Raw genomic sequence first — 23,450 nt, 5'->3', positions numbered from 1 at the left:
TATAATATACATGTATATGTGTACATGTGTTTCCACTTTTTATGTTCATCATATGTGTTTATTTTCCTCTTCAACCTTTATTTGTTTAATACAGTCTCTTCAATTCAATAGATATTTATTGGACAACTGTCATGAGTTGTGCCTTGCCCCACCCCCCCCATTCATATGTTGAAGCACTAATCCCCAGTACCTCAGAATGTGACTTGTATTTAGTGATCAGGTCTTTAAAAAAAGGCAATTAAATTAAAATGTGGTCAGTAAATTGGGCCCTAATCCAGTATAACTGTGCTCTTATAAGGAGAAATTAGCCCACAAAGACATGCACCAGACATATACTTGCACAGAGAGGTGACCATGTGAAGATACATGGAAGAAGATGGCCTTCCCCAAGCCACAGAAAGAGGCTTTAGAAGAAATCATGCCTGCCCATCCATACCTTAATGTCAGACTTCTATCCTCCAGAATTGTAAGAAAAGAAATTACTGTTGTTTAAGTCACCCAGTCTGAAGTATTTTGTTATGATAGCCCTCTCTACTGTGACAGTGGAGAGACAGGATATTAAACAATAAAAAAGGGCACAATTCTTAATCTTGAGGATGATCCAGTTCTTTATTTTCTTCACTTCAAATACAACTTGTCCAAAACTGAACTCACGTCCTCAGCTTCCCTTATGGTAAGGAGACTTTGAAGAGTTCTGAAGGGCTCTAACTATACTCTGTGGCCTCCCTGTCACTCATTATAGGGCTTTGAACTTGACGGGAATTCAGTATTTATCTGTTGATTTAGCAATGCTATCAGTTTTCTGCTTTCAACATTCTTCCTGCCTAGAAACCCTGGAGTATCTTGAACTCTTCCACTCCTCTTACCCTTGTCCAAACTGTCATCTTTGCCTGCCAATTTTTCCAAGTGCAATTCAGTGTCCCTACTTTTCCTTTTTTTATTACTTCATATCTGGATCAATATAAATTCCTTCCAATTTTTTCCCCTCACTCCAACCTATTCTTTTTTTTTTTTTTTTTTTCTTTTGGTGCTGAGAATCAAACCCAGGGCTTTGTGCAAACAAGGCAAGCACTTACCAACTGAGCTATATCCCCAGCCCACTCCAACCTATTCTTCAAAGTGTTGCCAAAATTTTCTTTTTCTTACTGGTGTCTCTTGTCTTCCTTTACTTTGACAAATATCGCTGAACTTTTCTATGTGGAGGACCCCATGAGAGGTGCTAGAGAAAACACACATATGAATAAGTCATGCTGTCTGCCCTTTGAGAAACTCATGGTCACAGAAAAATCAGACACCTGCACAAAAAGTTGTAGAACCAATATGCATAGTTTTCTGGAAACACACAGAATACAGAAAATAGCTTCATCTAGAGGAGTTGTAGATAAAGAAGGAGACAGCTGAACTGTAATATCAGACAGAGAAGGGGAAAAGGATATTCCAGACAGAGTACAAAGGAGTTGGGAAAATGCATCAAGAGTGGGCTAATCACTTATTCTACTGCCTTGCTTCTCAAACCTGCTTGGTCCCAAGGGCCTTCAACATCTACATTCCTTCTATCTCATATTCCTCAACAGACCTTTTCAGCTCTAATAAGACAATTTTCCCTATTGTTTACTAAAAATCACCTGTACCTACTTATTGCTTCATACATTTGCCACACCATTCCTCTTCTAGAATGCTTTCCTCTCTTTATAGTGACAACTCCACATCTAAATACCAATTCTAAAGGAACCCTGGATAGAAGTTCATTTTCTGTCTTGTGGTTCCTCATTGCAGGTATTTTTGAGATGGGCATAACCTTTTGAATTCAGTTTTAGGCACTACACACAAGTCTTTCACTTTTTCAATTAATATGTTCAACTAATGACTACTATTGGCAGTTTAGTTATCATATGAAAAGCTGGCTTAAAAATAGCACTCTGTAAGTGCGTAATCAGAGAATTGCTGAGTTTTGATTGGTTAAATTCATTTGTGGTGTGACTGGTGTAGACATCAGAACATTTGCAAGGGTTCAGGTCATCGTGATAAGGTTCTTGTGTAATAGTTTGTATTTGTTCCAAATAAATATCTGAAAATGTCCAATTCCATAGACTTTGCAGATAAAATGCTCCTCCAAAAGGGTTACTCCTAAAAAACAACTAAAATAACAACTATTAATATTACAAAAGATGTGTAGTATACTTCATTTACTACTATATGTAGCATATATACTACACACACGCACACATACACACACACATATACTGCAGAGGGTATATAAAATCCACTTGCATGAAGAAGCAGAAATAAATTTACAGGCAAAGGTCAAATGTTCTGCAGTTGTTAATGTGAGACTGAGAAAAGTGAATTGTCTCTAGTGTGGGCCATGTGAGGCCCTTCATCACCACTAACTGTGTTTCTTGTCTTGGTATTCTGATTCTAAGCTCTAGCTAAGTCTTCTTCCATGAAGTCATCTTAAACTGTTCCCAGCCAGTCAATTTCCCTCTTCTAATTCCTAGTAAGACTGTATCATAGCTTTAAAATTAGTTATTTTCTGGTTATTCTATGCGTTCCTGTCTCGTAAACAAAATTTTTTGAATGAATAGATCTTTTTTAAATTAAAATTAACTTTATTTTCTACTAAATAATATGTACTTGGCATGTTGTTTTCTTCAACATTCTTTTGAAGATCAATTTGTCTTTATAAATATTGATTTAGTTCACTCATTTTAATTGCCAATTAAAGAACACAGATTAACTGCTTAAAGATAAAGAAATTAAAGAAAGGATCATAATCATACCACTCTGCAATAAACACTTTTATCTTGTTGTAGTTTCTACTGGGTTTTCCCTCTATTTTAAGTAAATTTATATTGTTCCTAATGTTTGTATTTTTTATTGATTAACATACTGTGAGCATCTTTTCATATCAATGAATAGTCTTCTAGAAATCATTGTTCTCCTAATTTCTTATGGCTGGACATTTAAGAGATTTCTAGTTATTTGCCATTCTCCCACAATATTCTAACTAATGTTTCATTCTCACTCTTTTTAATATTTATTGCCAAATTGCCCTACTTAAAAAAGGTCCTAATGATTTATATTCCCCCCTATAGGGTATTAGAGAGCCTATTTCCTTCTGTCCTTGCCAATAGTGGGTGACGTCATTTTTGAATACCAGATACTATTTCTTTTATTTCTCTAGTGATTACAGATGGAGCTGGAGACACAGTGGACACAAATAGTTTTTGACAAATGGCTTAATAATAGTATTTTCTTCACTACTTATGACTACTAGATTTTTGAAGAAATTAATTCTCATTTCCTCAATATATTTATCGCACATATGATGATCTTTGGGCTTGCCTGTTAAAGATGAATACAGCATTTAGAAATAAAAACAATACTTTATGAATTATTGAAACATAAATGAAAACGATGATAACTATTTCAAATGTAATGTGTATAGAAGTTACTCTTAAACTGAGAATTGCTCCAGAGTCCTCAAAAATCTCTTGGGAACAAACAATTTGTCTCATTTTTCTAAGAATAGGAAGTACTAAAACTTCTCCTCTGAGGATTAGGACTATGAATTTAGGATAAGAAAATCCGCCCATCCATTAGCTATTAGTGTCTTCAGAATCAGGGGAATTATGCCAGAGGAAGTCAAAATCTGGCATGGATTTTCATAGTCCCAGACATTTTCTCCAGTATGAAGGGGGAAGAAAATCAACATGAAAATTTCTGGGGAGAGTTTCAATGTTTCTACCCATTCATCTCAATTTATTTAAAGTTACATTTGAAACTAGGATAACTAGATGAATGTCCTATTTAGTTACGTGATTTAATCTTATAATTCTCCTTCTCAATTATCAGAAAGACCACAGTAAGGTAATAATTGTTCCCACTTTTCCAATGTACAAATCTTTTCAACTTATATTAAGTAGTAATCATCAAAAATTAGCATAACCTTAAAAATTACTGACTTGAAGCCTCATTTAAAAGGACATACTCCATAATTTTTTATACCATTTTTTTCTTTGATTGGCGAAAGGTTCTGGAATGAATTTGTAGCTCACACAGCAAAATGTTGTGGAAAGGGACTGTGACTGGAATCATAAAATAAGGATTCTAGTGCGGTATATTCCAGTAATATAGCTATTTAACCTTTGTGGAGTCACTTTATGTCTCAGGACTACTTTTTTTTTTTTCCTGGTTTAAAACCTGGTTTAGGTCAGCATTTCCCCATGTGTGTCCTATGAAACACAAGGTCTTATGAGCTGTTCCAATAGAAAAAGAGTTTTATGATGGAATACATTTGGGATGTATATAATATCTACCTCAGAACTCAAAAGTTGCATATTATTAAAACCACTGGAAACTTCTCTAGTTTAGAACTCTGTTGACCTTTATTTAAGATAGCATTTTCTTTTTTTTACTTGATTAAAGGAACTTTTACTATTTTTGGAATTGCATCTAATAAAATCCTGTAAAATCAGAGTTCTAAAGAGTGCATTTTGGGAAATGATGGACTAAGGATTCTCTGAGACGCCTAGATTTATGGTACTATTTCTTATACAGGTACTCAGCCAGTTCTCTGAAACCGGTTCCTCCTTCTGAGTGCTTTATTTCAGAGAAAGTCACCACCATACAGTCAGTCTCCCAAACCAGAATCCTGAGGGTTGTCTAAGATGTTTCTCTTTCATTCTCTCCCTCAGACTCAACTATTCATAAAGTCCTGGAGATGTCCCCTTCATCATGTAATCCCCATATCCCTCTACCCCCATTGAGACTTGCAGCACATCTCATCGGGGTTGTTGTCATCACCCAAGGGCTAAAATACTTCAAAAGAGTTTATATTTATTAAATAAATCAGATATTAGTTTCAAATGCCTCAGTTTAGCACATGAGCCCCTTATTAATGAGGCATTCCTACCTTCCCTCCACTGATTTGTCCTGACAAAATGTAATTATTTGCAGGGCTTCTAAGTCTTGGCACTGTTGGCTGCTTCCACACCAGCATAGGTATTGTTGCCTTTGTCTGACAAGATGGGTCTCTCCTTTATCTGGTTAGTTCCTCCCTGTCATTAAACATTCCGTTCTTCTCCCCACTGGGCAGGCTTTCCTGATCTGGGAATTGGCTGTTTTCTAAAAGTGGTTTCCTTTCCTCCTTTATCCAGCAGACTGTATGAGGGTATGAAGCAGCCTTGTCTTTGTATTTTTGTGTTTTAAGGCCTCAGTTGGAGATCAGCAAACTATCAAATGAGTAATTTCATTGTTTAATGGAGCTGATGAGAACCTGCTTGGAATATTTTCTTCTCCTCCTTGTACTGGTGATTGAACCCAGGGGAGCTTTACCACTAAGCTACATCCCCAGTCCTTTTTATTTTTGATTTTTCAGATAGACTTGCTAAGTGTCCAGGTTGGCCTCAAACTTGTGATCCTTCTACCTCAGCCTCCTGAGTCAGCCTCCTGAGTAGGGGGTTTATAGGCGTGTGCCACCACGCCTTGGCTTAAAATCAGTTTTCTAATTAGACTAACCTAAGCACTTGGAGAAGACAGAGTTGACTAGGAGCTATCTAAAAAAACATTCAATGGTCTGTTTTTTAAAGGAGATTTCCCTGAAGTGAGTATCTTCTTTATAAGGCATCACAGAGCCTAGTGATAACATTTGATAACAATAGGTTATTTATTAGGTTTGGCACTTAGGTGTGTTTAATCTCAACAAACCTAGTCACAAAGGAAATAAAGTGAGAGGCTACAGACACATTTGTATGCAATTATCAACTAAAAGATTTAAAGCATTTATTAACTTATAAATACTAGATATTTGGAAGATATCAAAATGAATAAATTATTGCATTACATTCATTTAGGGAAGAACACAGCTTACTGAAATAATTATAATTAGAGGTAATGAATGATGAATTCCACAGTTTCAAAAAGAAGGCTATGGGAAGTGGTCACTAGCACCATTTTGATTTATGAGATATTATTTCACTCCAAATTATTGAAGCACCAACTAAATTTAAAAATTTTAAATGCAGTTATATTTCTAAAGTACAGACTACTCAAGTGTGAAACTCAGCCAGTAACTGTATTGTGTGGTTCTAAATACCAGTTTGAGACAGATTGTATACCAGTTTGGAACAGATTGTGTAAAAAAGACCTAAACCACTTGAAAGTCCTCAAGAATATCAGGAAGTAAGAATGCAATTAACCAAACCAGGATTTGGCCCTAGGACAGAGAAATGAACGCTCTGGTTCTTAGAAAGGGAGCCAGTATTTCAGAAATGTATAGTCAATTCAATCAGTGAAAATTCAGGATACAGAAACTTCACAAACAGATGAAAAGATATGAAAAAAGGTTAAATGACCATTGGAACCAATTCCAGGTAACACTTCCAATTAATTCCTCAATTGTTTCTTTTTCTTTTATTCTTAAGTTTTAGGGGACCACAATATCTTTATTTTACACTTATGTGGTGCTGAGGATTGAACCCAGTGCCTCGTGCATACTAGGCGAACACTTTACCACTGAGCCACAAACCCAGCCCCTCCTCAATTGTTTTAATGCTGTTAACAAAGTTGTTTTGTATGTAGCCATGCAGAAATAATTTAATTCCATTTTCTCCTTCCTTTGATCAACTTTAGATGAAGGTGAAGGTCAAAAGTAAGGGCAAAAGTTGAAATCTAAAAGTTGGCCTAAGTCAAACCTGTTTCAAAATAAGCAGTATATGAGTAATTTGAAGCTTGGTGGTAAAGGAAAATGCCAACACCCTGCTCCTAAACACTTTAATTAAGGGAGGACATAAATTATAAACATGGAACAAAACAGATTTCGAAGTTAAAAAGTAATTAAAGATAACTGAAAGGCCTAATCTCCAAAAGTTTCCCAATATATGCATGGATCTGCAGGTAGCATTTTTGGCCAAATTGGGATTTCCTAAAGAAGGGCCTCAGATTTCAATGACAATGGTCTGTAGGTGCCTAAGAAAACATCTGAATCTCTGAGTACAGGGATGGCATAAAGGCAGATGCATGCAGCTCCTTGATAGGTCTGCTCGAAGCTTCACGGTCTCCAGAGGCCCTCGGACAGAAGCCATTGGGCCCGCTTCCCAGGAAAGGCCAACACCGGGTGGGGCCACACCGGGATTTTCCTTCCCTCTCATTCATTCTCTGATTCACTCGTTCCTGGAGGCGGTTCACAGGGACGTGCTGAGGAAAGGCGGGGCTCGGAGGAGTGCCCGGCTGGGTGCGGTCGGGCGCCTGAGGGCCGGGAGCCCAGGGCCGGCCAGTCCAGCCGGCTGGGGGCCACGGACAAGGGGCTAGGGCGAGTGCCAAGTAGCTGGAGGGGCGCGCGCGGCCGCCTGCACCGGAAGTGAGCGGTTGGCGGCGGGCGGGGAGCGCGCGGCCGGGCGCGAGGCGGTCCGCCCTTCGGCCGCCCGGCCCTCAGCCCCGCCTTCTGCATCTCGGCCGGACGCGGCCGCACTCAGGTCCGCCGCCGCGGGGCGCTGCGGCCGCCCCGCCCCCGCCGCCGCCACCCGGTCGGTCCGTCGGTCGGTCAGCCAGTCACGGAGCGCGCGGCGCGGGAGCTGCCGGCGCTGTCTGCGTCTCCGGGGAAGGAGCGCCGCGCCTGGGGAGGAGGCGGTGGCTGGAGGAGCGCGAGCAGTGGCAACCCAGTCCGGGGCCGCGACGTTCGCCGGGGCCGCCGGAGGACCGAGCGGCTGTAGCGGTGAGTGCTCCTCCTCGCCCTCGGGGTCGGGGGAGGGAGTCGGCGGGGCTGGGAGCGCTCCCGCCGCTCCCGCCTCCATTTTCCCTGCGCTCGGCCCGGCCATCCGGGCGCGGTTCGAGCGACCGCTGCCTGGGGCGGGGTCGCCGCCGGTCTCGAGCCGGCTGATCTGCGCCGGGCCAGGAGCCTGCGGGTGCGTGGGGGTCGGCGGGCCTGGGTTGCACCTCGCGCCCCTGGGGGCTGCACGGAGGGAGACAATGAGATCTGGGCCGCCTAGAGAAGGTGCGGTTGGGATTCTCCGACCTGGCACTGGGGGGCTGGTGGCCCGGGACCGAAGGGAGGAAGGGAGGAAGGGACTGTTCGCCAACCAGCCGCAAAAACCTGTGACTCAATGTGGTATTGCTCAGGCTTCGATGCCCCCCACCATTCACAGATGAGTTCAGTGCAGAGATTTAGAAAGGCGGGGCGCCTTCTGCGTCTTCTCATTAAAGAAGCTAAGTAATCGCTCGCTCCAATGCTTTTCAGCCCCGTTTTATCTTTCCGTGTACATTCCCGCCGGAAATCTAAACTGCGGTTCATTGGGGGTGGGGGCACAAAGGGAGGCGGCAGTGTAATAGTATTAGTTGGGATGCCTTCGTTTTAAGATGGTCTCTACGATGTATTTTTCTTAATTAGGCAGTGTCTTAGGGTGGCCCCACTGTGTGAGTTGGAAACCGCGTATGCCTTATACCTTGTATGCCCGAAGACGTGGCTTAGTGTGAAATGAGAGCTTATGGGTTTCACATTGTTAACATGTGTCTTGTGTATTACATTTCTTATACTCTGTAGGAAGAGCATTTGGGGCAATGTGGGAGAATGGATAGATTCTTTACTTAGTCTTCCAATAAGGGTTGATGTTGTCTGCAGCATTTCCCATGGAGATATGGAGAGCTGCCTAGTGTGTGAAGTCCACTGTAAAAGAACCGTAAAGGTAACGGGCTAGGGGTGAGGCGTGATCGGATTGTTAAAGGGTGGTATTGAATCCATGAGAATATTAAATTCAGTAGACATATGTGAAATACCTACTCTCAGGCAGAGTAAAGGACACAGAGTGAACAAGAACTACAACTTGGGATGGTTCAAAGAACTCTTTGGAGCTGGGTGGAGGGAAGGGGATAGGAAACCAGTTTCATATGCACTGGAATTGGCTGGCAACCTGGATAATCTGTTGAACTCTTAAGTAGTTCCCTATCAGTAAACAGGAATAACACCACCTGTTTACACTTCCCCAGATAGTTGTCATCAGGATAAATGAGATGATGTATGCGAAAATAATAGTACCTGACAGTGGGGTGTTTAGCAAATGTTAATTCCTTTTGTTCCTTTCCTACTGATCTCTGAGGTTTTTTGAGGGGAGGGCTGGTAAAAAGTGGATATAGTAATTGTAGTAATATGGCACATTATATAATAAATATTGAAGTAAAGATGTAGAATAAGGTAGTCGAGGAGAGAGATTGATTCTAGATTATGGGCATTGGGGGAAAATCCTTTGAAGCGTTGGCGTTAAGGATGGGTAGGATTTCAACAGATGCAGATGGAGAGGGGAAGACATTCCACCTGGAGGTGGTGCTTTCCTTTGAGAGCTGGATTGAACCTGAGGATCATTGGGGGAGGGGCAAAACAGACACAGAAAGGTTTTTAGCTCTTCTTGAGTCTTTCAGATTGTCTGTTTTGTTTGTTTGTGTGTGTGTGTGTGTATCTGGATATAGCTCTGTTCAAGTAAGTACAAAAATATCTGCAAAGCTTAATAACTGATTTCTTTTTGAATTAAATATTTTGTGTTGTTTGAATTGCTGCTCTCTTTTGTTTGAATTTAGTAATTATTTGTAGATCTTTCCTTGTGATGAGTATTGCTGTTTGTTAGAAGCAGCAACTAATGTTTTAGTGACACTTTAGTGACACCAGTGTCACTAAGATTACATAGAAGGTTATTTATTGACTGAAAGGAGTGGCATATGGAGCACATGGTATGTTTTCACAATTTTTAACAGTTTGTTTTCTGAAAAGGTATTTTTGATCATTGTCTTTTGAGGATAAAAGTGACTACTATATGATGTACATTAATTTAAGCACTTTATTGACTTATTGAATCCTCACTATAAACTTATTCAATAGATTCATTATTATTTGAGAAAATAGGTACAGATAATAAGTTTCTTGCCCAAAACTACAGAGCTGTAAAGTAGCAGCCTAATTCTTAAGCTTGTATTCTTAACAATTTTCCTGTGCTACTATTGTAGTAAAATAAACAACACACACTTTAAAAAAAAAAAACAACTTTGTGATAAATTATATAACATAAAATTTGCCCTTTTTTTGGGTGGTATTTTTAGTGGTATTAAGTATATTGATACTGTTGTGCAACTATTACATTACCCATCTCCAGAACTTTTTCATTATCCCCAAGCTGAAATTCTACCCATTAAACCATAATTCTTCACCTACCCTTCAGCCTCTAGTAATAATTTTTCTATTTCTGTCTTTATGAATTTGACTACTCCCTGTACTTCATACGAATTGAATCAAACATTTGTTCTTTTGTGTTTGACTTATGTCGTTTAGCATAATGTAATCAGGATTCATCAGTACTCTAATGTGTATCAGAATTTCTTTCCTTTTCTTAAAATATCTTTAAACTTATAAAGTGTATCAGAATTTCTTTCCCACCCCCTCCAGCACTAAGAGTTGAACCCAGGGCTTTGGGCATCCTAGGCAAGCATCCTACCACTGAGGTACATTCCCAGACCTTTTTTTTTTTTTTTTAATATTTTTTAATTGTTGATGGACTTTTGTTTTTATTTATTTGTATGTGGTGCTGAGAATCAAACCCAGTGCCTCACGCATACTAGGCAAGCATGCTACCACTGAGCCACAACCCCAGCCCCCAGACCTTTTTATTTTTGAGACAGGATCTGGATAATTGCTCAGGCTTGCTTTAAACTTGAAATTTTCCTGTCTCAGCCTCCTGAGTAGCTGAGTGTGTGCTTTCATTCCTTTTTAAGACTAAGTAATGTGTCGTTATATGTGTATACCACATTTATGGACATTTGAATTGTTTCTACTGTTTGGTTATTGTGAATAATGCTGCTGTGAACATTGGGGTACAGCTGAGTCCCTTATTTCAGTTCTTTGGGGTGTATACCCAGAAGTGGAATTGTTAAGTCATATGATAATTCTATAGTTAATTTTTGGGGAAACTACCATATTGTTTTCCACAGCAGTTGTGACATGTTACATCCCTACTAGCTGTGTACAGGTTTTCAGATTTCTCCCATATTCTTGTCAATTCTTCTCCCCCCCATCCCCCCTGTGGTGCTGTGGATTGAAGGCAGGACCCTGTACATACTCTGCCACTGAGCTATGCCCCCAGTTCCTTTCTTAATATATGTGTATAAATATACACATATACACATATACATATATATGTATATGTGTATATGTATCTCCACACATATATGTGTTTATGTACACATATGAATATATTTTATGTATTTATGTGTATTTACATATACTTGGGCATATATACACACACACTTTTTAAAACATTGTACGGAGTTGTATATAGACACAATACCTATATTTTTATGTGATGCTGAGGATTGAACCCAGTGCATCACACATGCAAGGCAAGCACTTTACCACTGAGCAATAGCCCCAGCTCATACACACACTTTTTCCATGATTGCTGCTATATGTGTGAAATGGTGTCTCATTGTGGTTTTGATTTGGATTTTCCTAATGAATGTTTAGTAATGATGACCATCTTTTCAGGTGCTTTTTGGCCATTGGTATATCTTTGGAGGAATGTCTATTCAAGTCCTTTTATTCATTTTTAAATTGTGTTTGTTGTTTTGTTGTTGTTGTTGAGTCATAGGAGTGTTTTTATTTACTCTGGATATTAACCCCTTATTAAATATATGATTTGCAAACATTTTCTTCCATTTTGTGGGTTGCCTTTTCACTGTCTTGATATTTTCTTGTAACACATAATATTTTTAGATGTAGATGGACAAATACCTTATGTGGTGCTGAGGATTGAATCTGGTGCCTCATATATACATGCTAGGCAAGTGCTCTACCACTAAGCTGTAGCCCCAGCCCCATTAAATTTCTTTTTTTCTGTTGTTGCCTATGCTTTTTTTGGTCATGTTCAAGAAATCATTGTCAAATGCAGTTTGTGAAGTTTTCCCCTTATACTTTATTCTAGGAGTTTTGTAGTCTTAGCTTTTAAATTTATATCTTTGATCCATTTTGAGTTAATTTTGTATATGGTTTACATAAGGTATTAACTTCATTCTTTTTGTCTGTAGTCCTTTCAGCACTGTTTGTTGAAAGGATTATCTTTTTCTTACTGAATGGTCTTGGCACCTTCCTATTCTCATATATGTATATGTATGTATGTGTGTGTATGTTTAAAATTTTTAACACATTGAAGATCGTAGTACTACATGGTTATATATAATTAATTTTGTAGGGGGCAGACATTCTGTCTTTACTGTCTCGGTGCTTCTGAATTTTAAATGGTCATTGATAAGGAAGGCCATAGACTGAAGTAGATTTCATTTTAGAAATCCAGTTCTTGTGCAGATCTATTTATAATTGTCTCAACAATACCTTACGGTGGCATATGCATGGTGCTCAGTTAATAAATAAGACCTAGGCACATTTCTTTGGGAGCATACTCATCCTGTGTTAGTCATTTTGCTTAGTAACAATGAACATGTAACAGTAAGTTCTCATATTACAAATTAAATTTTTTATAGCTCATTGCAAGTTTTGAGTTTTTCTTATTTGCCTTATAAGCAGTTGTTAAATATTGTTATTAAGTCAATTTTGGAAGAAGAGATTATTGTTTATTATTTTTAAGTTTTGGATTCATATACTTGAGGCTACAGAGTGGACCCTTACAAGCTGCAAACAAAACACTGCCTACTTTATTATCTGGGCAAAATTAAAGCAAGATTTTTCGGGGCTGGGGTTGTGGCTCAGCGGTAAAGTGCTTGTCTCACATGTGCAAGACACTGGGTTCGATCCTCAGCATCACATAATAATAAATAGGTAAAATAAAACTACTGTGTCCATCTACAACTAAAAATATATTTTAAAAAGTAAACATGTTGCTGGGGTGCCATGGCACATGCCTATAATCCCAGCAGCTTGGGAGGTTGAGGGAGGAGGTTTGGGAGTTCGAAGCTAGCCTCAGTAGTGGTGAGGCACTAGCAACTCAGTGAGACCCTGTCTCTAAATAAAAAATACAAAATGGGGCTGGGATGTGGCTCAGTGGTCCAGTGCCCCTTAGTTCAAACTTCAGTACAATAAATAAATAAATAAATAAATAAAGTAAACATGTTATTTAGGTGGTCATAAGACTGTAACTAATATACCTAATTTCACACCTTCTCCAGCTTATAAGAAGTTAACATAATGTACTTGAACAAAAAAATAACATTAGCAACACTTTAGCCAGTTTTACATGGGATACTCATATAAAATTTCATCCAGAAAAATTTTATTGTGAAATAGTCAACTTCCAGATTTATAATTTCTAAAGTTTCATCCCATGCTATTATTTTAATCTAAAATATTTACCACACTTTGAGGTTAGTATCTTAAAGCACATGATTCATGGTTTATACACTGGCTTTTTTAAAGAAATATATACTTTAAAAATATAAAAATATATGCTGTTAATAAAATGCATACTGTTTCTCTGCATTAGGCGCATCTAGGCATAATCAAGAAAGCAAAGAGACAAATATTCTCCAAAATAAAAAGGATGCCACTTTAAGTGGCACTTTAAGACAGGACTCCGTAGAGAATGTGATTGAAGAAGCTGGGTTTACAAAAAAGCAGACCTAGGAGTTAAAAACAAGTGAAGAGCAGGTAGGCAGTGGCACCCGCCTATAATCCCAGGCAGGAGGATTGTGAGTTCAAAGCTAGCCTCAGCAATGTCAAGCAACTCAGTGAGACCCTGTCTCTCTATAAAATATAAAGTAGGGCTGGGGATGTGGCTCAGTGGTCAGGTGCCTCTGAATTCAATCCCCAGTACCAAAAAAAAAAAAAAAAGGTGAAGAGATTAGATTTGGAAAAGTGAGACAGTTCATTAGATGCGGAAAAAAAGCAAGATTGAGAGGTCTATGATAATGTTTTATCATTCTGTAAGACTATTATAATATAAGCTCCTTGAAGAATGGTAACGTGTAGTGAAAATTGACTGTAAAAATAGTAGATAGACCCAAATACTATAGAATCATAAGTCACTTTTGTAACTACACTTTAAAAAAATGGTATGCCTTAACCCTTTAGGACAATCTTACTAAGTTTGAGATGTCAAGAAAAGTGTTAGCTAAGTCAGAACCACAAGGCAACTACTGTAACTTGCAAATATAAATATATTCTTTATGTCATAAAGAATTGTGCATGCCTCAGTCCTCTATGCACAATTTCCAAGCATAGTTTTTCTCCCTAATTTTTCCAGTCAAACACCTATTTATCCTTTGGGCACAGCTGCATTGCTGTGCAGCTCTCTGAAGCGGTGAAAGCAGAATTAATTGCTTTCTTCATCATGCCTATAGGCCTTACTTGCTTTGCTTTGTTAATCGTGTACTGTCTTACATCTCATTGTGTTCTGGAGTATCACACCTGGTTTTACTCCTCTAAAATATACCCCTTGGTCCCTTAAGTGTACATGATAGAAATTCAGTGATAAGATTTTCATGAAAGCCCTTATTTAAGGAATTCTTTTTTTTAAAGAGTTTGTAATGTTTTTTTCTTTAATACCTTTATTCCTTTCATTTATTTTTTATTTTTTAAAAATATTTTTTAGTTATGGATGTATGCAATATCTTTATTTTGTTTATTCATTTTTATTTGGTTTGAGGATCCAACCCAGTGCCTCACATGTGTGAGGCGCGCTCTGCCACTGAGCCACAACCCCAGCCCCACCCCATTCATTTATTTTTATGTGGTGCTGAGGATCAAACCCAGGGCCCTGGGCATGCTATACGAGCACTCTCCCGTTGAGCCACAATTTCAGCCCCTTTAAGGAATTCTTTATAGCTCGCATTAAATCTACTGTTTATTTATAAAGGATAATTATTTCTTGGCTCATTGGTTTATTTCATATTGTAACAGATTACATTGGAAAATGGTGAAGGAAATTAGTGATTCCCCGGTATCTGTGAGTAGTATGCCTTGCAAGTGTTAGCAATGGTTAAAAAACCTTTTTGTTTACCCTATGTTTCAAAAATAAATTGTGCATTTTAAAGCAAAAGCAGTGAACATGAAAATCTTGGTTTTTAGTACTTGGTGATAGGGAATTTCCAAAGTCTGAGTCCTAAATCTGTTTTCTTTGGTACTTGTTTTTGATATTGTTATTAATTGAAAGGAAACTCATTAAGGAACTTGTAATCAAAAGAGCAGGTACATATTTGGCTGTACTTTCTGAATGCAAATACTCATAATTAAGTTTCTGTCCAGTGTTTATACAGGTTTGACTTAGAGTTTGCTTTTCTTATATCAGTAGGCTCTTCTTGCAAACCAATTCAAGATACATTGAATGCTATTGGAAGGTGTTTTAATGTTAGAAATGGCTTCTCTGTTCAAACAGAATGAATGTACAGGTGTGAGAGTTTTTGTTTTTGTTTTTTTCAGAATACAGTTATTCCTAAGTTTTAAGCTCTCTTACCTTTAAGGGACAGGCAGATTTACCATGTTTTTGTTTTTTAAAAATAAAAGCTAGGTAGCATATTGCCACAACCACTTGTCAATCATGAAAAGTTATCAAATTTAGTTTTTGTCGATGTAAAAGATAAATACTTAACTCATCTTTTAAATATCAACTCATATATATATATATATATATATATATATATTAGTTGTAGATGGACACGATATCTTTATTTTTATTTATTTATTTTTTTAATGTGCTGAGGATCAAAATCAGGTCCTCACATATGCAAGGGGAGGGCTCTACCACTGAGCCACAACCCCAGCCCAAATATCAACTCTTTTAAAATACTTTTCTATGAGACAGCCAATAAAGCTGTTTGCTACAAAATACTAAGGTCACTCCTCAACCACATCAATAACATCCTGGAACCCTTGGCTCTTTTCTTGCTTCATCTTCTCTTTTGCTGCAGTATTTGGTTTTTAAAATTAAACATCCTCATCCCCAGCTTTCTTTTTATTAAGGTCAAAGCAGCTGCTTCATGAAAGCTGCTTCAGATTTTGTGTTATAGTTTTCCATCAATCATTCTTTTTATTAAGGAAATTATTTACTGGAACACCAGTCTCTGGTAACAGTTTACAAAAAAGGTAAGTTATTTCATTACTGAAAAAAAATGTAGCAAATACTTATTATCACTCTTCCTCTTGAGACTTAGAATTGCTTACTACCTGAATACTTAGCTTACTTTATATGTATGACTGTCTGAGAGGTGGCCACAGTAAAGATGCCAGTGTCACCCTGCATGTTAAAAGATATATATTATAGTTAGAATATGCATATATATTAAGATAAAGATTAAATAAAAATAGAACTTCTAATATGCTATCCAGTGAATTATCACTCACCTCCTAAGGTATGAATCACCTCAGTTTTGAAAACATTTACACACATATATGTATATGTGTGTGTGTGTGTGTGTGTGTGTGTGTGTATGTATATGTATATATTTAAGTTGTTGATTAACCTTTATTTATTTATTTATATGTGCTGCTGAAAATCCAACCCAGTGCCTCACTCATGCCAGGCAAGTGCGCTACCGCTCAGCCATAGTCCCAGCCCCTTGAAAACATTATTAATTGAATTTATATTGTTCATAATGAGCCTTTCATATTATTTCATTTCATACTGTATAATATTCTATGCCATCTTAAAAATAAATGACTATGGACAAGATATTCTGGTTCTCTAACTGGAAAACAATGTTTTTGGAAAAAAGGAGGTAAATGTCAGCAAAGTGAGACCTTAATAAAATTTATTCTTTCCCACAGTTGAAACTGTGGGACCTGTTTCAGAAACTGCAGACCTGTTTCAGAAGCCTAATTTGGATTTTGCATTTTTCTTTCAGAAATTGTTCAGGTAAATCAAAAGTACCAATTAAATATGAGTTTAGTTATTCAGTAGTATTTGATAGAATTTTTTTCATGTCCGTAGTAAGATTTTTTTCCCCTCAGTACCCCTAGCAAGACATAAAATATTTCCCATGACTCTATCATTGACCTTTTTAGTCTCAACTTCTTACCAACTCCGAAGCAACTGCAGTCACAATTGCTTCATACCAGGTAAGTTTTTCCTGTTCTGTAACTTGATGTTAATTGAATCCTATCTATGTATATTTTGTCTCGAGCTTCTTGTACTCAGCATAATTTTAGATTTCTTTGTTATTGCATATATCAATAGTTTCTTTTTATTGCTGAGTAATATTCAGTTGTATATATATGCCATAAATTGCTTATCCAGTTTCCTGTTGATGAGCAACAGATCTGGTTCCACTTTGGAATAATGAAGAAAACAACTGTGAACATTTTTGTAGGAGTCTTTTTGTGACTCTACTTGGATAAAGGAGAGGGATTGGTAGATGTTCCTTCTTTGAACTATATTAAGAAAAGTGCACATTATCAGAAGTGTACATGTTTTCAATTCCTGTATAACCAGTACACAGATGAAAGAAAATTACCAGTGTGTCAGAAGTGTTCTTCATTGATTTCTCAATACCTCAGCACTCTCATGAATAGTCACTGTCTTGACTTCTTTTTTGTGGGGAGGGGGGATTGAATTTAGGGGCACTCGAACGCTGAACCATGACCCCAGCCCTATTTTGTATCTTTTTTACAGACAGCCCACAGCCTTAACTTCTAACTCTAATTCTGCTATGAAGTATTTTGGCTTTTTTTAAAATATATATATTTTAGTTGTAGATGGACACAGTACTTTTATTTTATTATTTTTTTTTAGAGAGAGAGAGAGGAGGGAGAGAGAGAGAGAATTTTTAATATTTATTATTTAGTTTTTGGCAGACACAACATCTTTGTTTGTATGTGGTGCTGAGGATCGAACCCGGGCCGCACGCGTGCCAGGTGAGTGCGTTACCGCTTGAGCCACATCCCCAGCCCTTATTTTGTTTTTGTATGGTGCTGGGGATTGGACCCAGCACCTCATGCATGCTAGACAAGCGCTCTACTTGAACTCTTACTCAGCCACAACCCTGGCCCCCCAGCTTGCTTGTTTTATAAAAAATTATTTTTACCACTTTGTTGAGATATAATTTCTGAATAATAAACTGCATATATTAAAGCATACAATTTGATATGTTTTCATAACACTTATTAAACCATTACAACAAATATTGGTCAGGTTCAGTGGCGCACGCCTGTAATCCCAGCAGCTCGGTAGGCTGAGGCAAGAGAATCGAGAGTTCAAAGCCAGCCTTAGCAAAAGTGAGGCACTAAGCAACTCAGTGAGACCCTATCTCTGATCTTTTTTTTTTTTTTTTTTTTAGATGTAGATGGACACAACATAACGCCTTTATTTTTATGTGGTGCTGAGAATCGAACCCGGGTCCTGCCTGTGCTAGGCAAGCACTCTACCACTGAGCCACAATCCCAGAGACCCTGTCTCTAGATAAAATACAAAATAGGACTGGGGATGTGGCTCAGCGGTCAAGTGTCCCTGAGTTCAATCCCGAGTACCCCCCCGCCCCCCCCCAAATAAAAAGATAGCAAATATTTCCATTATCCCCTAAAGTTTCTTTGTATACTTTTGGATTTTATGCCACTCTTAACCCATCTCCTAGCAGCCTGTTCTCCACACCCCTGCCTGGCTTGTTTTCATGCAGAATAATGATTTTTAGATTCTTCCGTATTGCCTAGATTAGTTCCTTTTTTATTGCTGAATGTTATTCCAATATGTATATATACTATGTTTTGTGGGCTTTTTCCATTTTGGGCTTTTACAGATAATGGTGGTAGGATATCTGTGGACATGTTTTCATTTTTCTTAGATAAATTCCTATGAGGGCATGCTAGGTTATAGGGTAGTATATTTTTAACTTTTTAAGAAATGGGTGAATTTTTCCAAAGGTGTGCCATGTTATATATCCAATAGCAATTAGATAGTATTTCTTATTGCTCTAAGTCTAAACACTTGGTATTGTCAATCTTCCTGGATATAGTGATCTCTCATTGTAGTTTTAATTTGTATTTCTCAGATTATAAATACTGTTGATCTAGTTTTCATGTTCTTGTTAGCCATTTTGAAAGTAGCTATACAAATCTTTTGCCATTTTAAAAATTGGGATATATATGTTTTTATTAAGTTGTAACAATTCTTGATATATTTTACATATAAGCCCTTTATCAGATATATATGTGAATATTTTAATTTGTGGCTTTCCCATTTATTTTTTAGTAGTGTCTTTCAAAAAGCAGAAGTTTTTACACTGGACTTCACCAAAATTATTATTTTTTTCTTTTATAGTTAGTGTTTTCTTGTTTTAATAAATTGCTGTTACCAAAGTTGAAAAGATATAATTATGTATTTTCTCCTAGGAGCTTTATAATTTTACCTCTTGAATTGCAATCTGTAATCCATTTCAAATTAATTTTTGCTTATGATATGAGCGTGGGGATTGAAACTCTCCTCCCCCCATATTTTACCTAGTTTCCCAGCATCATTTGTTAACACTTTCTTTTCCTCATTACCTACTTAGACTTTGACATCCTTGTTGAAAATCATTTTGTATAATCATGAGCCTGTTAATAGACTCATCAATGTTACATTGATTTAATTTCATGTCCTTTTGCCCATACTGCATTGTCTTAAATATAGTCCTAACATCAAATACAGTAAGTGCTTCAATCTTCAAGATTGTTGTGGCTATTTTTAGTCATTTGTTTTTCCATATAAAGTTTAGAATCACCCTGTAAGTTTCCATAAAAAAATAAAGAAGTTTGCTTGGGATATTGTTTGTAATGACATCAACCTTCTAATCAGTTTGGGGAGAATTGACAATAATATTGCATCTTCCAATTCATTAATATGGTGTCCACTTATTTCTTTAATTTATGTTTTTAATTTCTCCTGGTAGTCTCACGTATTTCCTTTGCCTTAGAATGTTATATAAACATTATGCTCTCCTGTTTCTATTTTTTAAATGGCCAAATCATCCTTTACACATGCTTTGTTTTTATGATATAAATTAAGAGTTGGTATTTCTATTTTCCTTATGATATCTGATGTGTAGATATCATATTCCTCTAGAAATAGAGGAAACCAAAAGAGATACTTTTAGAAATATAAAACTAGAAGTTTAGACTGTCTAATTGTTGGCACAATTCTTTTGGCTTATATGGTTGTGGATACTCATTATTGAGGATTATCTTTATTAATATAGTCTGATAGTTTTAAAATCAGAAGTAAGAATCCTATCAGTTTATTGGGAGCATGTTTTTATCAGAGGATTTTCTTGAGTGTGTATTTTATGATTTGCTTTATTTTTTTTTTACTGATAATATTAATGGAAATATGCAACAGAAAATATATAAAGACAATAAAACATATTCCTACCACCCAGAAATGACCATAGTTAAGATTTTTGCTATATTTTCTCATGTGTGTATATATTTGTTTAACTCATTTTGGGGTACACAGTTTAGTTCTGTTTCTTCCATTCAGAATGTTTGATTTTGCTGAGCCTACTTGTGTGCAATCTTTATCTAAACATTTTGAATTTTTTAAAAGTTATCTTTAAACCCAAGTAGAATATGTAGACATGCACATATTTACCTCCAGCAGTAATTTGTTATTTATATTTGCTTCAAGTAAGACATGTAGCATGTACAATGAAAGCTCTCTTCAGGATAATTTATTTTGTCCCATGCACATTTCAGTACTATTTCATACACATGTGTATATTCACAGAATTTTATTTATTTATTTATTTATTTGGCAGTACTGGGAGTCAAATCCAGAGCCTTTTGCATGCCAGGCAAGCACTGTACCACTGAGCTACATACATCCCCAGCCTTTTTAAAATCTTATTTTGAGACAGGGTCTTGCTAAGTTGCCCATACAGGCCTTGAACTTGCAATCCTTCTTCAGTCACCTGAGTAGCTGAGATTACAGGCGTGTGCCTCCATACCCAATTTATTCATAAAATTGGTTTATTCATAAAATTTTATTGCTGTTCTGTGGGTTTGAGTTTTTTATGCTAATCTTTGTAAAAGGTACATTTTTAACTCCATAGGATTGACATTATCCATACTGGTTCTTATAAATCCAGCTTATTTTCTTTTATCAGAAGAAACCATTTTTCCCATGGGAGTTAGATGGTTAAGAGGCCACAGTCAACATCATTTTACCTTTCTCCTGGTGCTTGTCTCTGAGTTGGGCACTTAGAAATGATATTGCTAAATCTTAATATATGTAATCTCTAAATTGCTTTCCAAAATGGTGAGGAAAATATGTCTCCACCAAATGTTCCCATTGTTCACATCCTCCTAATCCTGGTTTTATCATGCTTTTTGCCAATTTGATGGATATTATTTTTCCTTTAGTATGTTTCTAGAAGTTTAGTTATTAGGATAAGGGGTTTTGTAGTATTTTTAATCCATGAGGATTGTATTGTTGCAAATGTTTATTAAGAGTTTTGACTGAAAGCATTGTTGTTTATGTTTATTTACAGTGGAATGAAAAGTGTTTGCTCTAAAGAAACATTAGCTGCCCTAGCTGTAAAACTGATATTGGAGAATTGCCTAAAATGCATTAACTCTTGTGTTGTGACATCTATGTAGATAATTGAGATGATTATTTGGTCAATAGACTCCTAGAGTGCTTTTTCTTCCTGTGAACTTTTTTTGGGGAACATTTAATTCTTGATCATCTTGTGCAGTCAAATAAAAATGTAATATCCAGTTAGGGTTGGGTCTATTTATTTATTTTACTGAGTTTTAAAACAATTGTTGTTTGTTTTAGTTTTTTTTTTGTGGGTGAGTTTTTTAAAAAAATATTTCAATAGTTACCTAATGACTGCTTATGATGAAAGAATAGAAATTATTTACTCTGAGATTGCTGAATGTGTCCTTTCTACATAATTTATCTTAAAAAATACCTCTTTTTTTTCCTTGTTTATATAACAAAAGAACATTTCAGAGTTAAAATATTGTAAATGTATATGCATTGAGTTTTTTTTTTTTTTTAAATTTTTTGATGTTTATCCTTTTTTTAGTTCTCGGCAGACAGAACATCTTTATTGGTGTATGGTGCTGAGGATCGAACCCGGGCCGCACGCATGCCAGGCGAGCGCGCTACCGCTGAGCCACATCCCCAACGCCTGCATTGAGTTTTAAAGAGCATAAAAGTTACAAAATTCAGTTATTTTGTGAGAGATTTGAAAAACCTGCAGGAGGGAAGGGAACATGTCTACCCTTAAAATAGCTACATTGCCTGTGCTTACCAGCACAGTGCCTGACTCTTCACAGTAAAATTTCATTTAGTGTTGGTTTGAATGAACAGAGTAAGAAGAAAAGAAGAAGTGTTATTTCAGGTAGTAGTAGGGTTTTGGTTTTGGGGTGTTTTTTGTTTGTTTGTTTGTTTGATTTTTTTTTTTTTTTGGTACCAGCAACTGAACCCAGTGGCACTTTACCACTGAGATACATCCCCAGCCCTTTTTATTTTGAGATGGAATCTTGTTGAGTAGAGCCTCACTAAATTGCTGGGGCTGGCCTTGAATTTACAATCTTCCTGCTTTACCCTCTCAGCTGGGATTACATGCATGTGACACCACTTCAGCCCAGTAGTAGTCTTAGATGAAAAGTTACATGTGATATTTTTAGTAAATTAAGTACAGAATTACTTCCACTTGAATCTAGAATTATGTTCAAATTTAATTCTTAAAATAATAAATTTTTTAAATTAAAGATTAGTTTTAAGAACTGTTTTAGATTCACAGCAAAATTAAGAAGGCACAGAGATTTTATGCATATCCCCTAACCCCCAGTCGTCCCACCACATGCTGAGTCTTCCCCTTATCAACATCCCTGCCACACTTGTATATTTGATTCAGTTTATATAATGCTTTGCTTTTGGAGTTAACATTTTTGGTGTCTGGATAAATGTATGGAGATATATCCATATTATAGTATCATGCATAGTATTTTCAATGCACTGAGAATCTTTACACTCCTCATATTTATCATCCCCCCATCCTAAACCCTTGGCAGCCACTGATCATTTTACTATCTCCAGTATTTCCTTTTTCAGAATGTCATATAGTTGGAATCATACCTTAAACTTTTTCAGATTGGTTTCTTTCCCTTAGAGATACGTATTTAAGTTTCCTGTGTCTTTTCATGGTTTGATAGCATGGTTTATTTATCCATTTACCTACTAATGATGTGCTAGTTGCCTCCAAGTTTTGATGATTATGAATAAAACTGCTGTAAACATCCATATGCAAGTTTTTGTGTGGACACAGTTTTTGGGTAAATACTAAAGAGTGCACTGCTGGATCACATGGTAAAAGTATTATTAGTTTTGTAAGAAACTGCCAAACTATCTGTACCCTTTTGCATTTCCCCAAGCAAGGAATGTTCCTACTGTTTTACATCCTCATCAGCATTTGATAATGTCAGTGTTTTGGATTTTGACCATTCTAATAGATACATAGTGGTATCTAGTTTTAATTTACATTTTCCT

General features: G+C 36.8%; 1 protein-coding gene across 1 annotated transcript in view; it reads left to right on the top strand.

Annotated features, from left to right (window-relative positions):
• The first annotated feature begins 7,020 nt into the window (after positions 1-7,020).
• The window catches only part of LOC144253271 (ras-associated and pleckstrin homology domains-containing protein 1-like), a 64,825-nt gene continuing 48,395 nt past the window's right edge, over positions 7,021-23,450 (top strand). The window contains exons 1-2 of the mRNA XM_077795066.1: positions 7,021-7,306; positions 7,476-7,714. Of these exons, the coding sequence (XP_077651192.1) occupies positions 7,021-7,306; positions 7,476-7,714 (525 nt within the window). The remainder of the gene's footprint in view (positions 7,307-7,475; positions 7,715-23,450) is intronic.

The sequence above is a fragment of the Urocitellus parryii genome, chromosome 1, assembly GCF_045843805.1.
Source record: "Urocitellus parryii isolate mUroPar1 chromosome 1, mUroPar1.hap1, whole genome shotgun sequence".
In the NCBI taxonomy this organism is placed as follows: Eukaryota; Metazoa; Chordata; class Mammalia; order Rodentia; family Sciuridae; genus Urocitellus; species Urocitellus parryii.
This window is presented reverse-complemented; position numbering and strand designations above follow the sequence as displayed.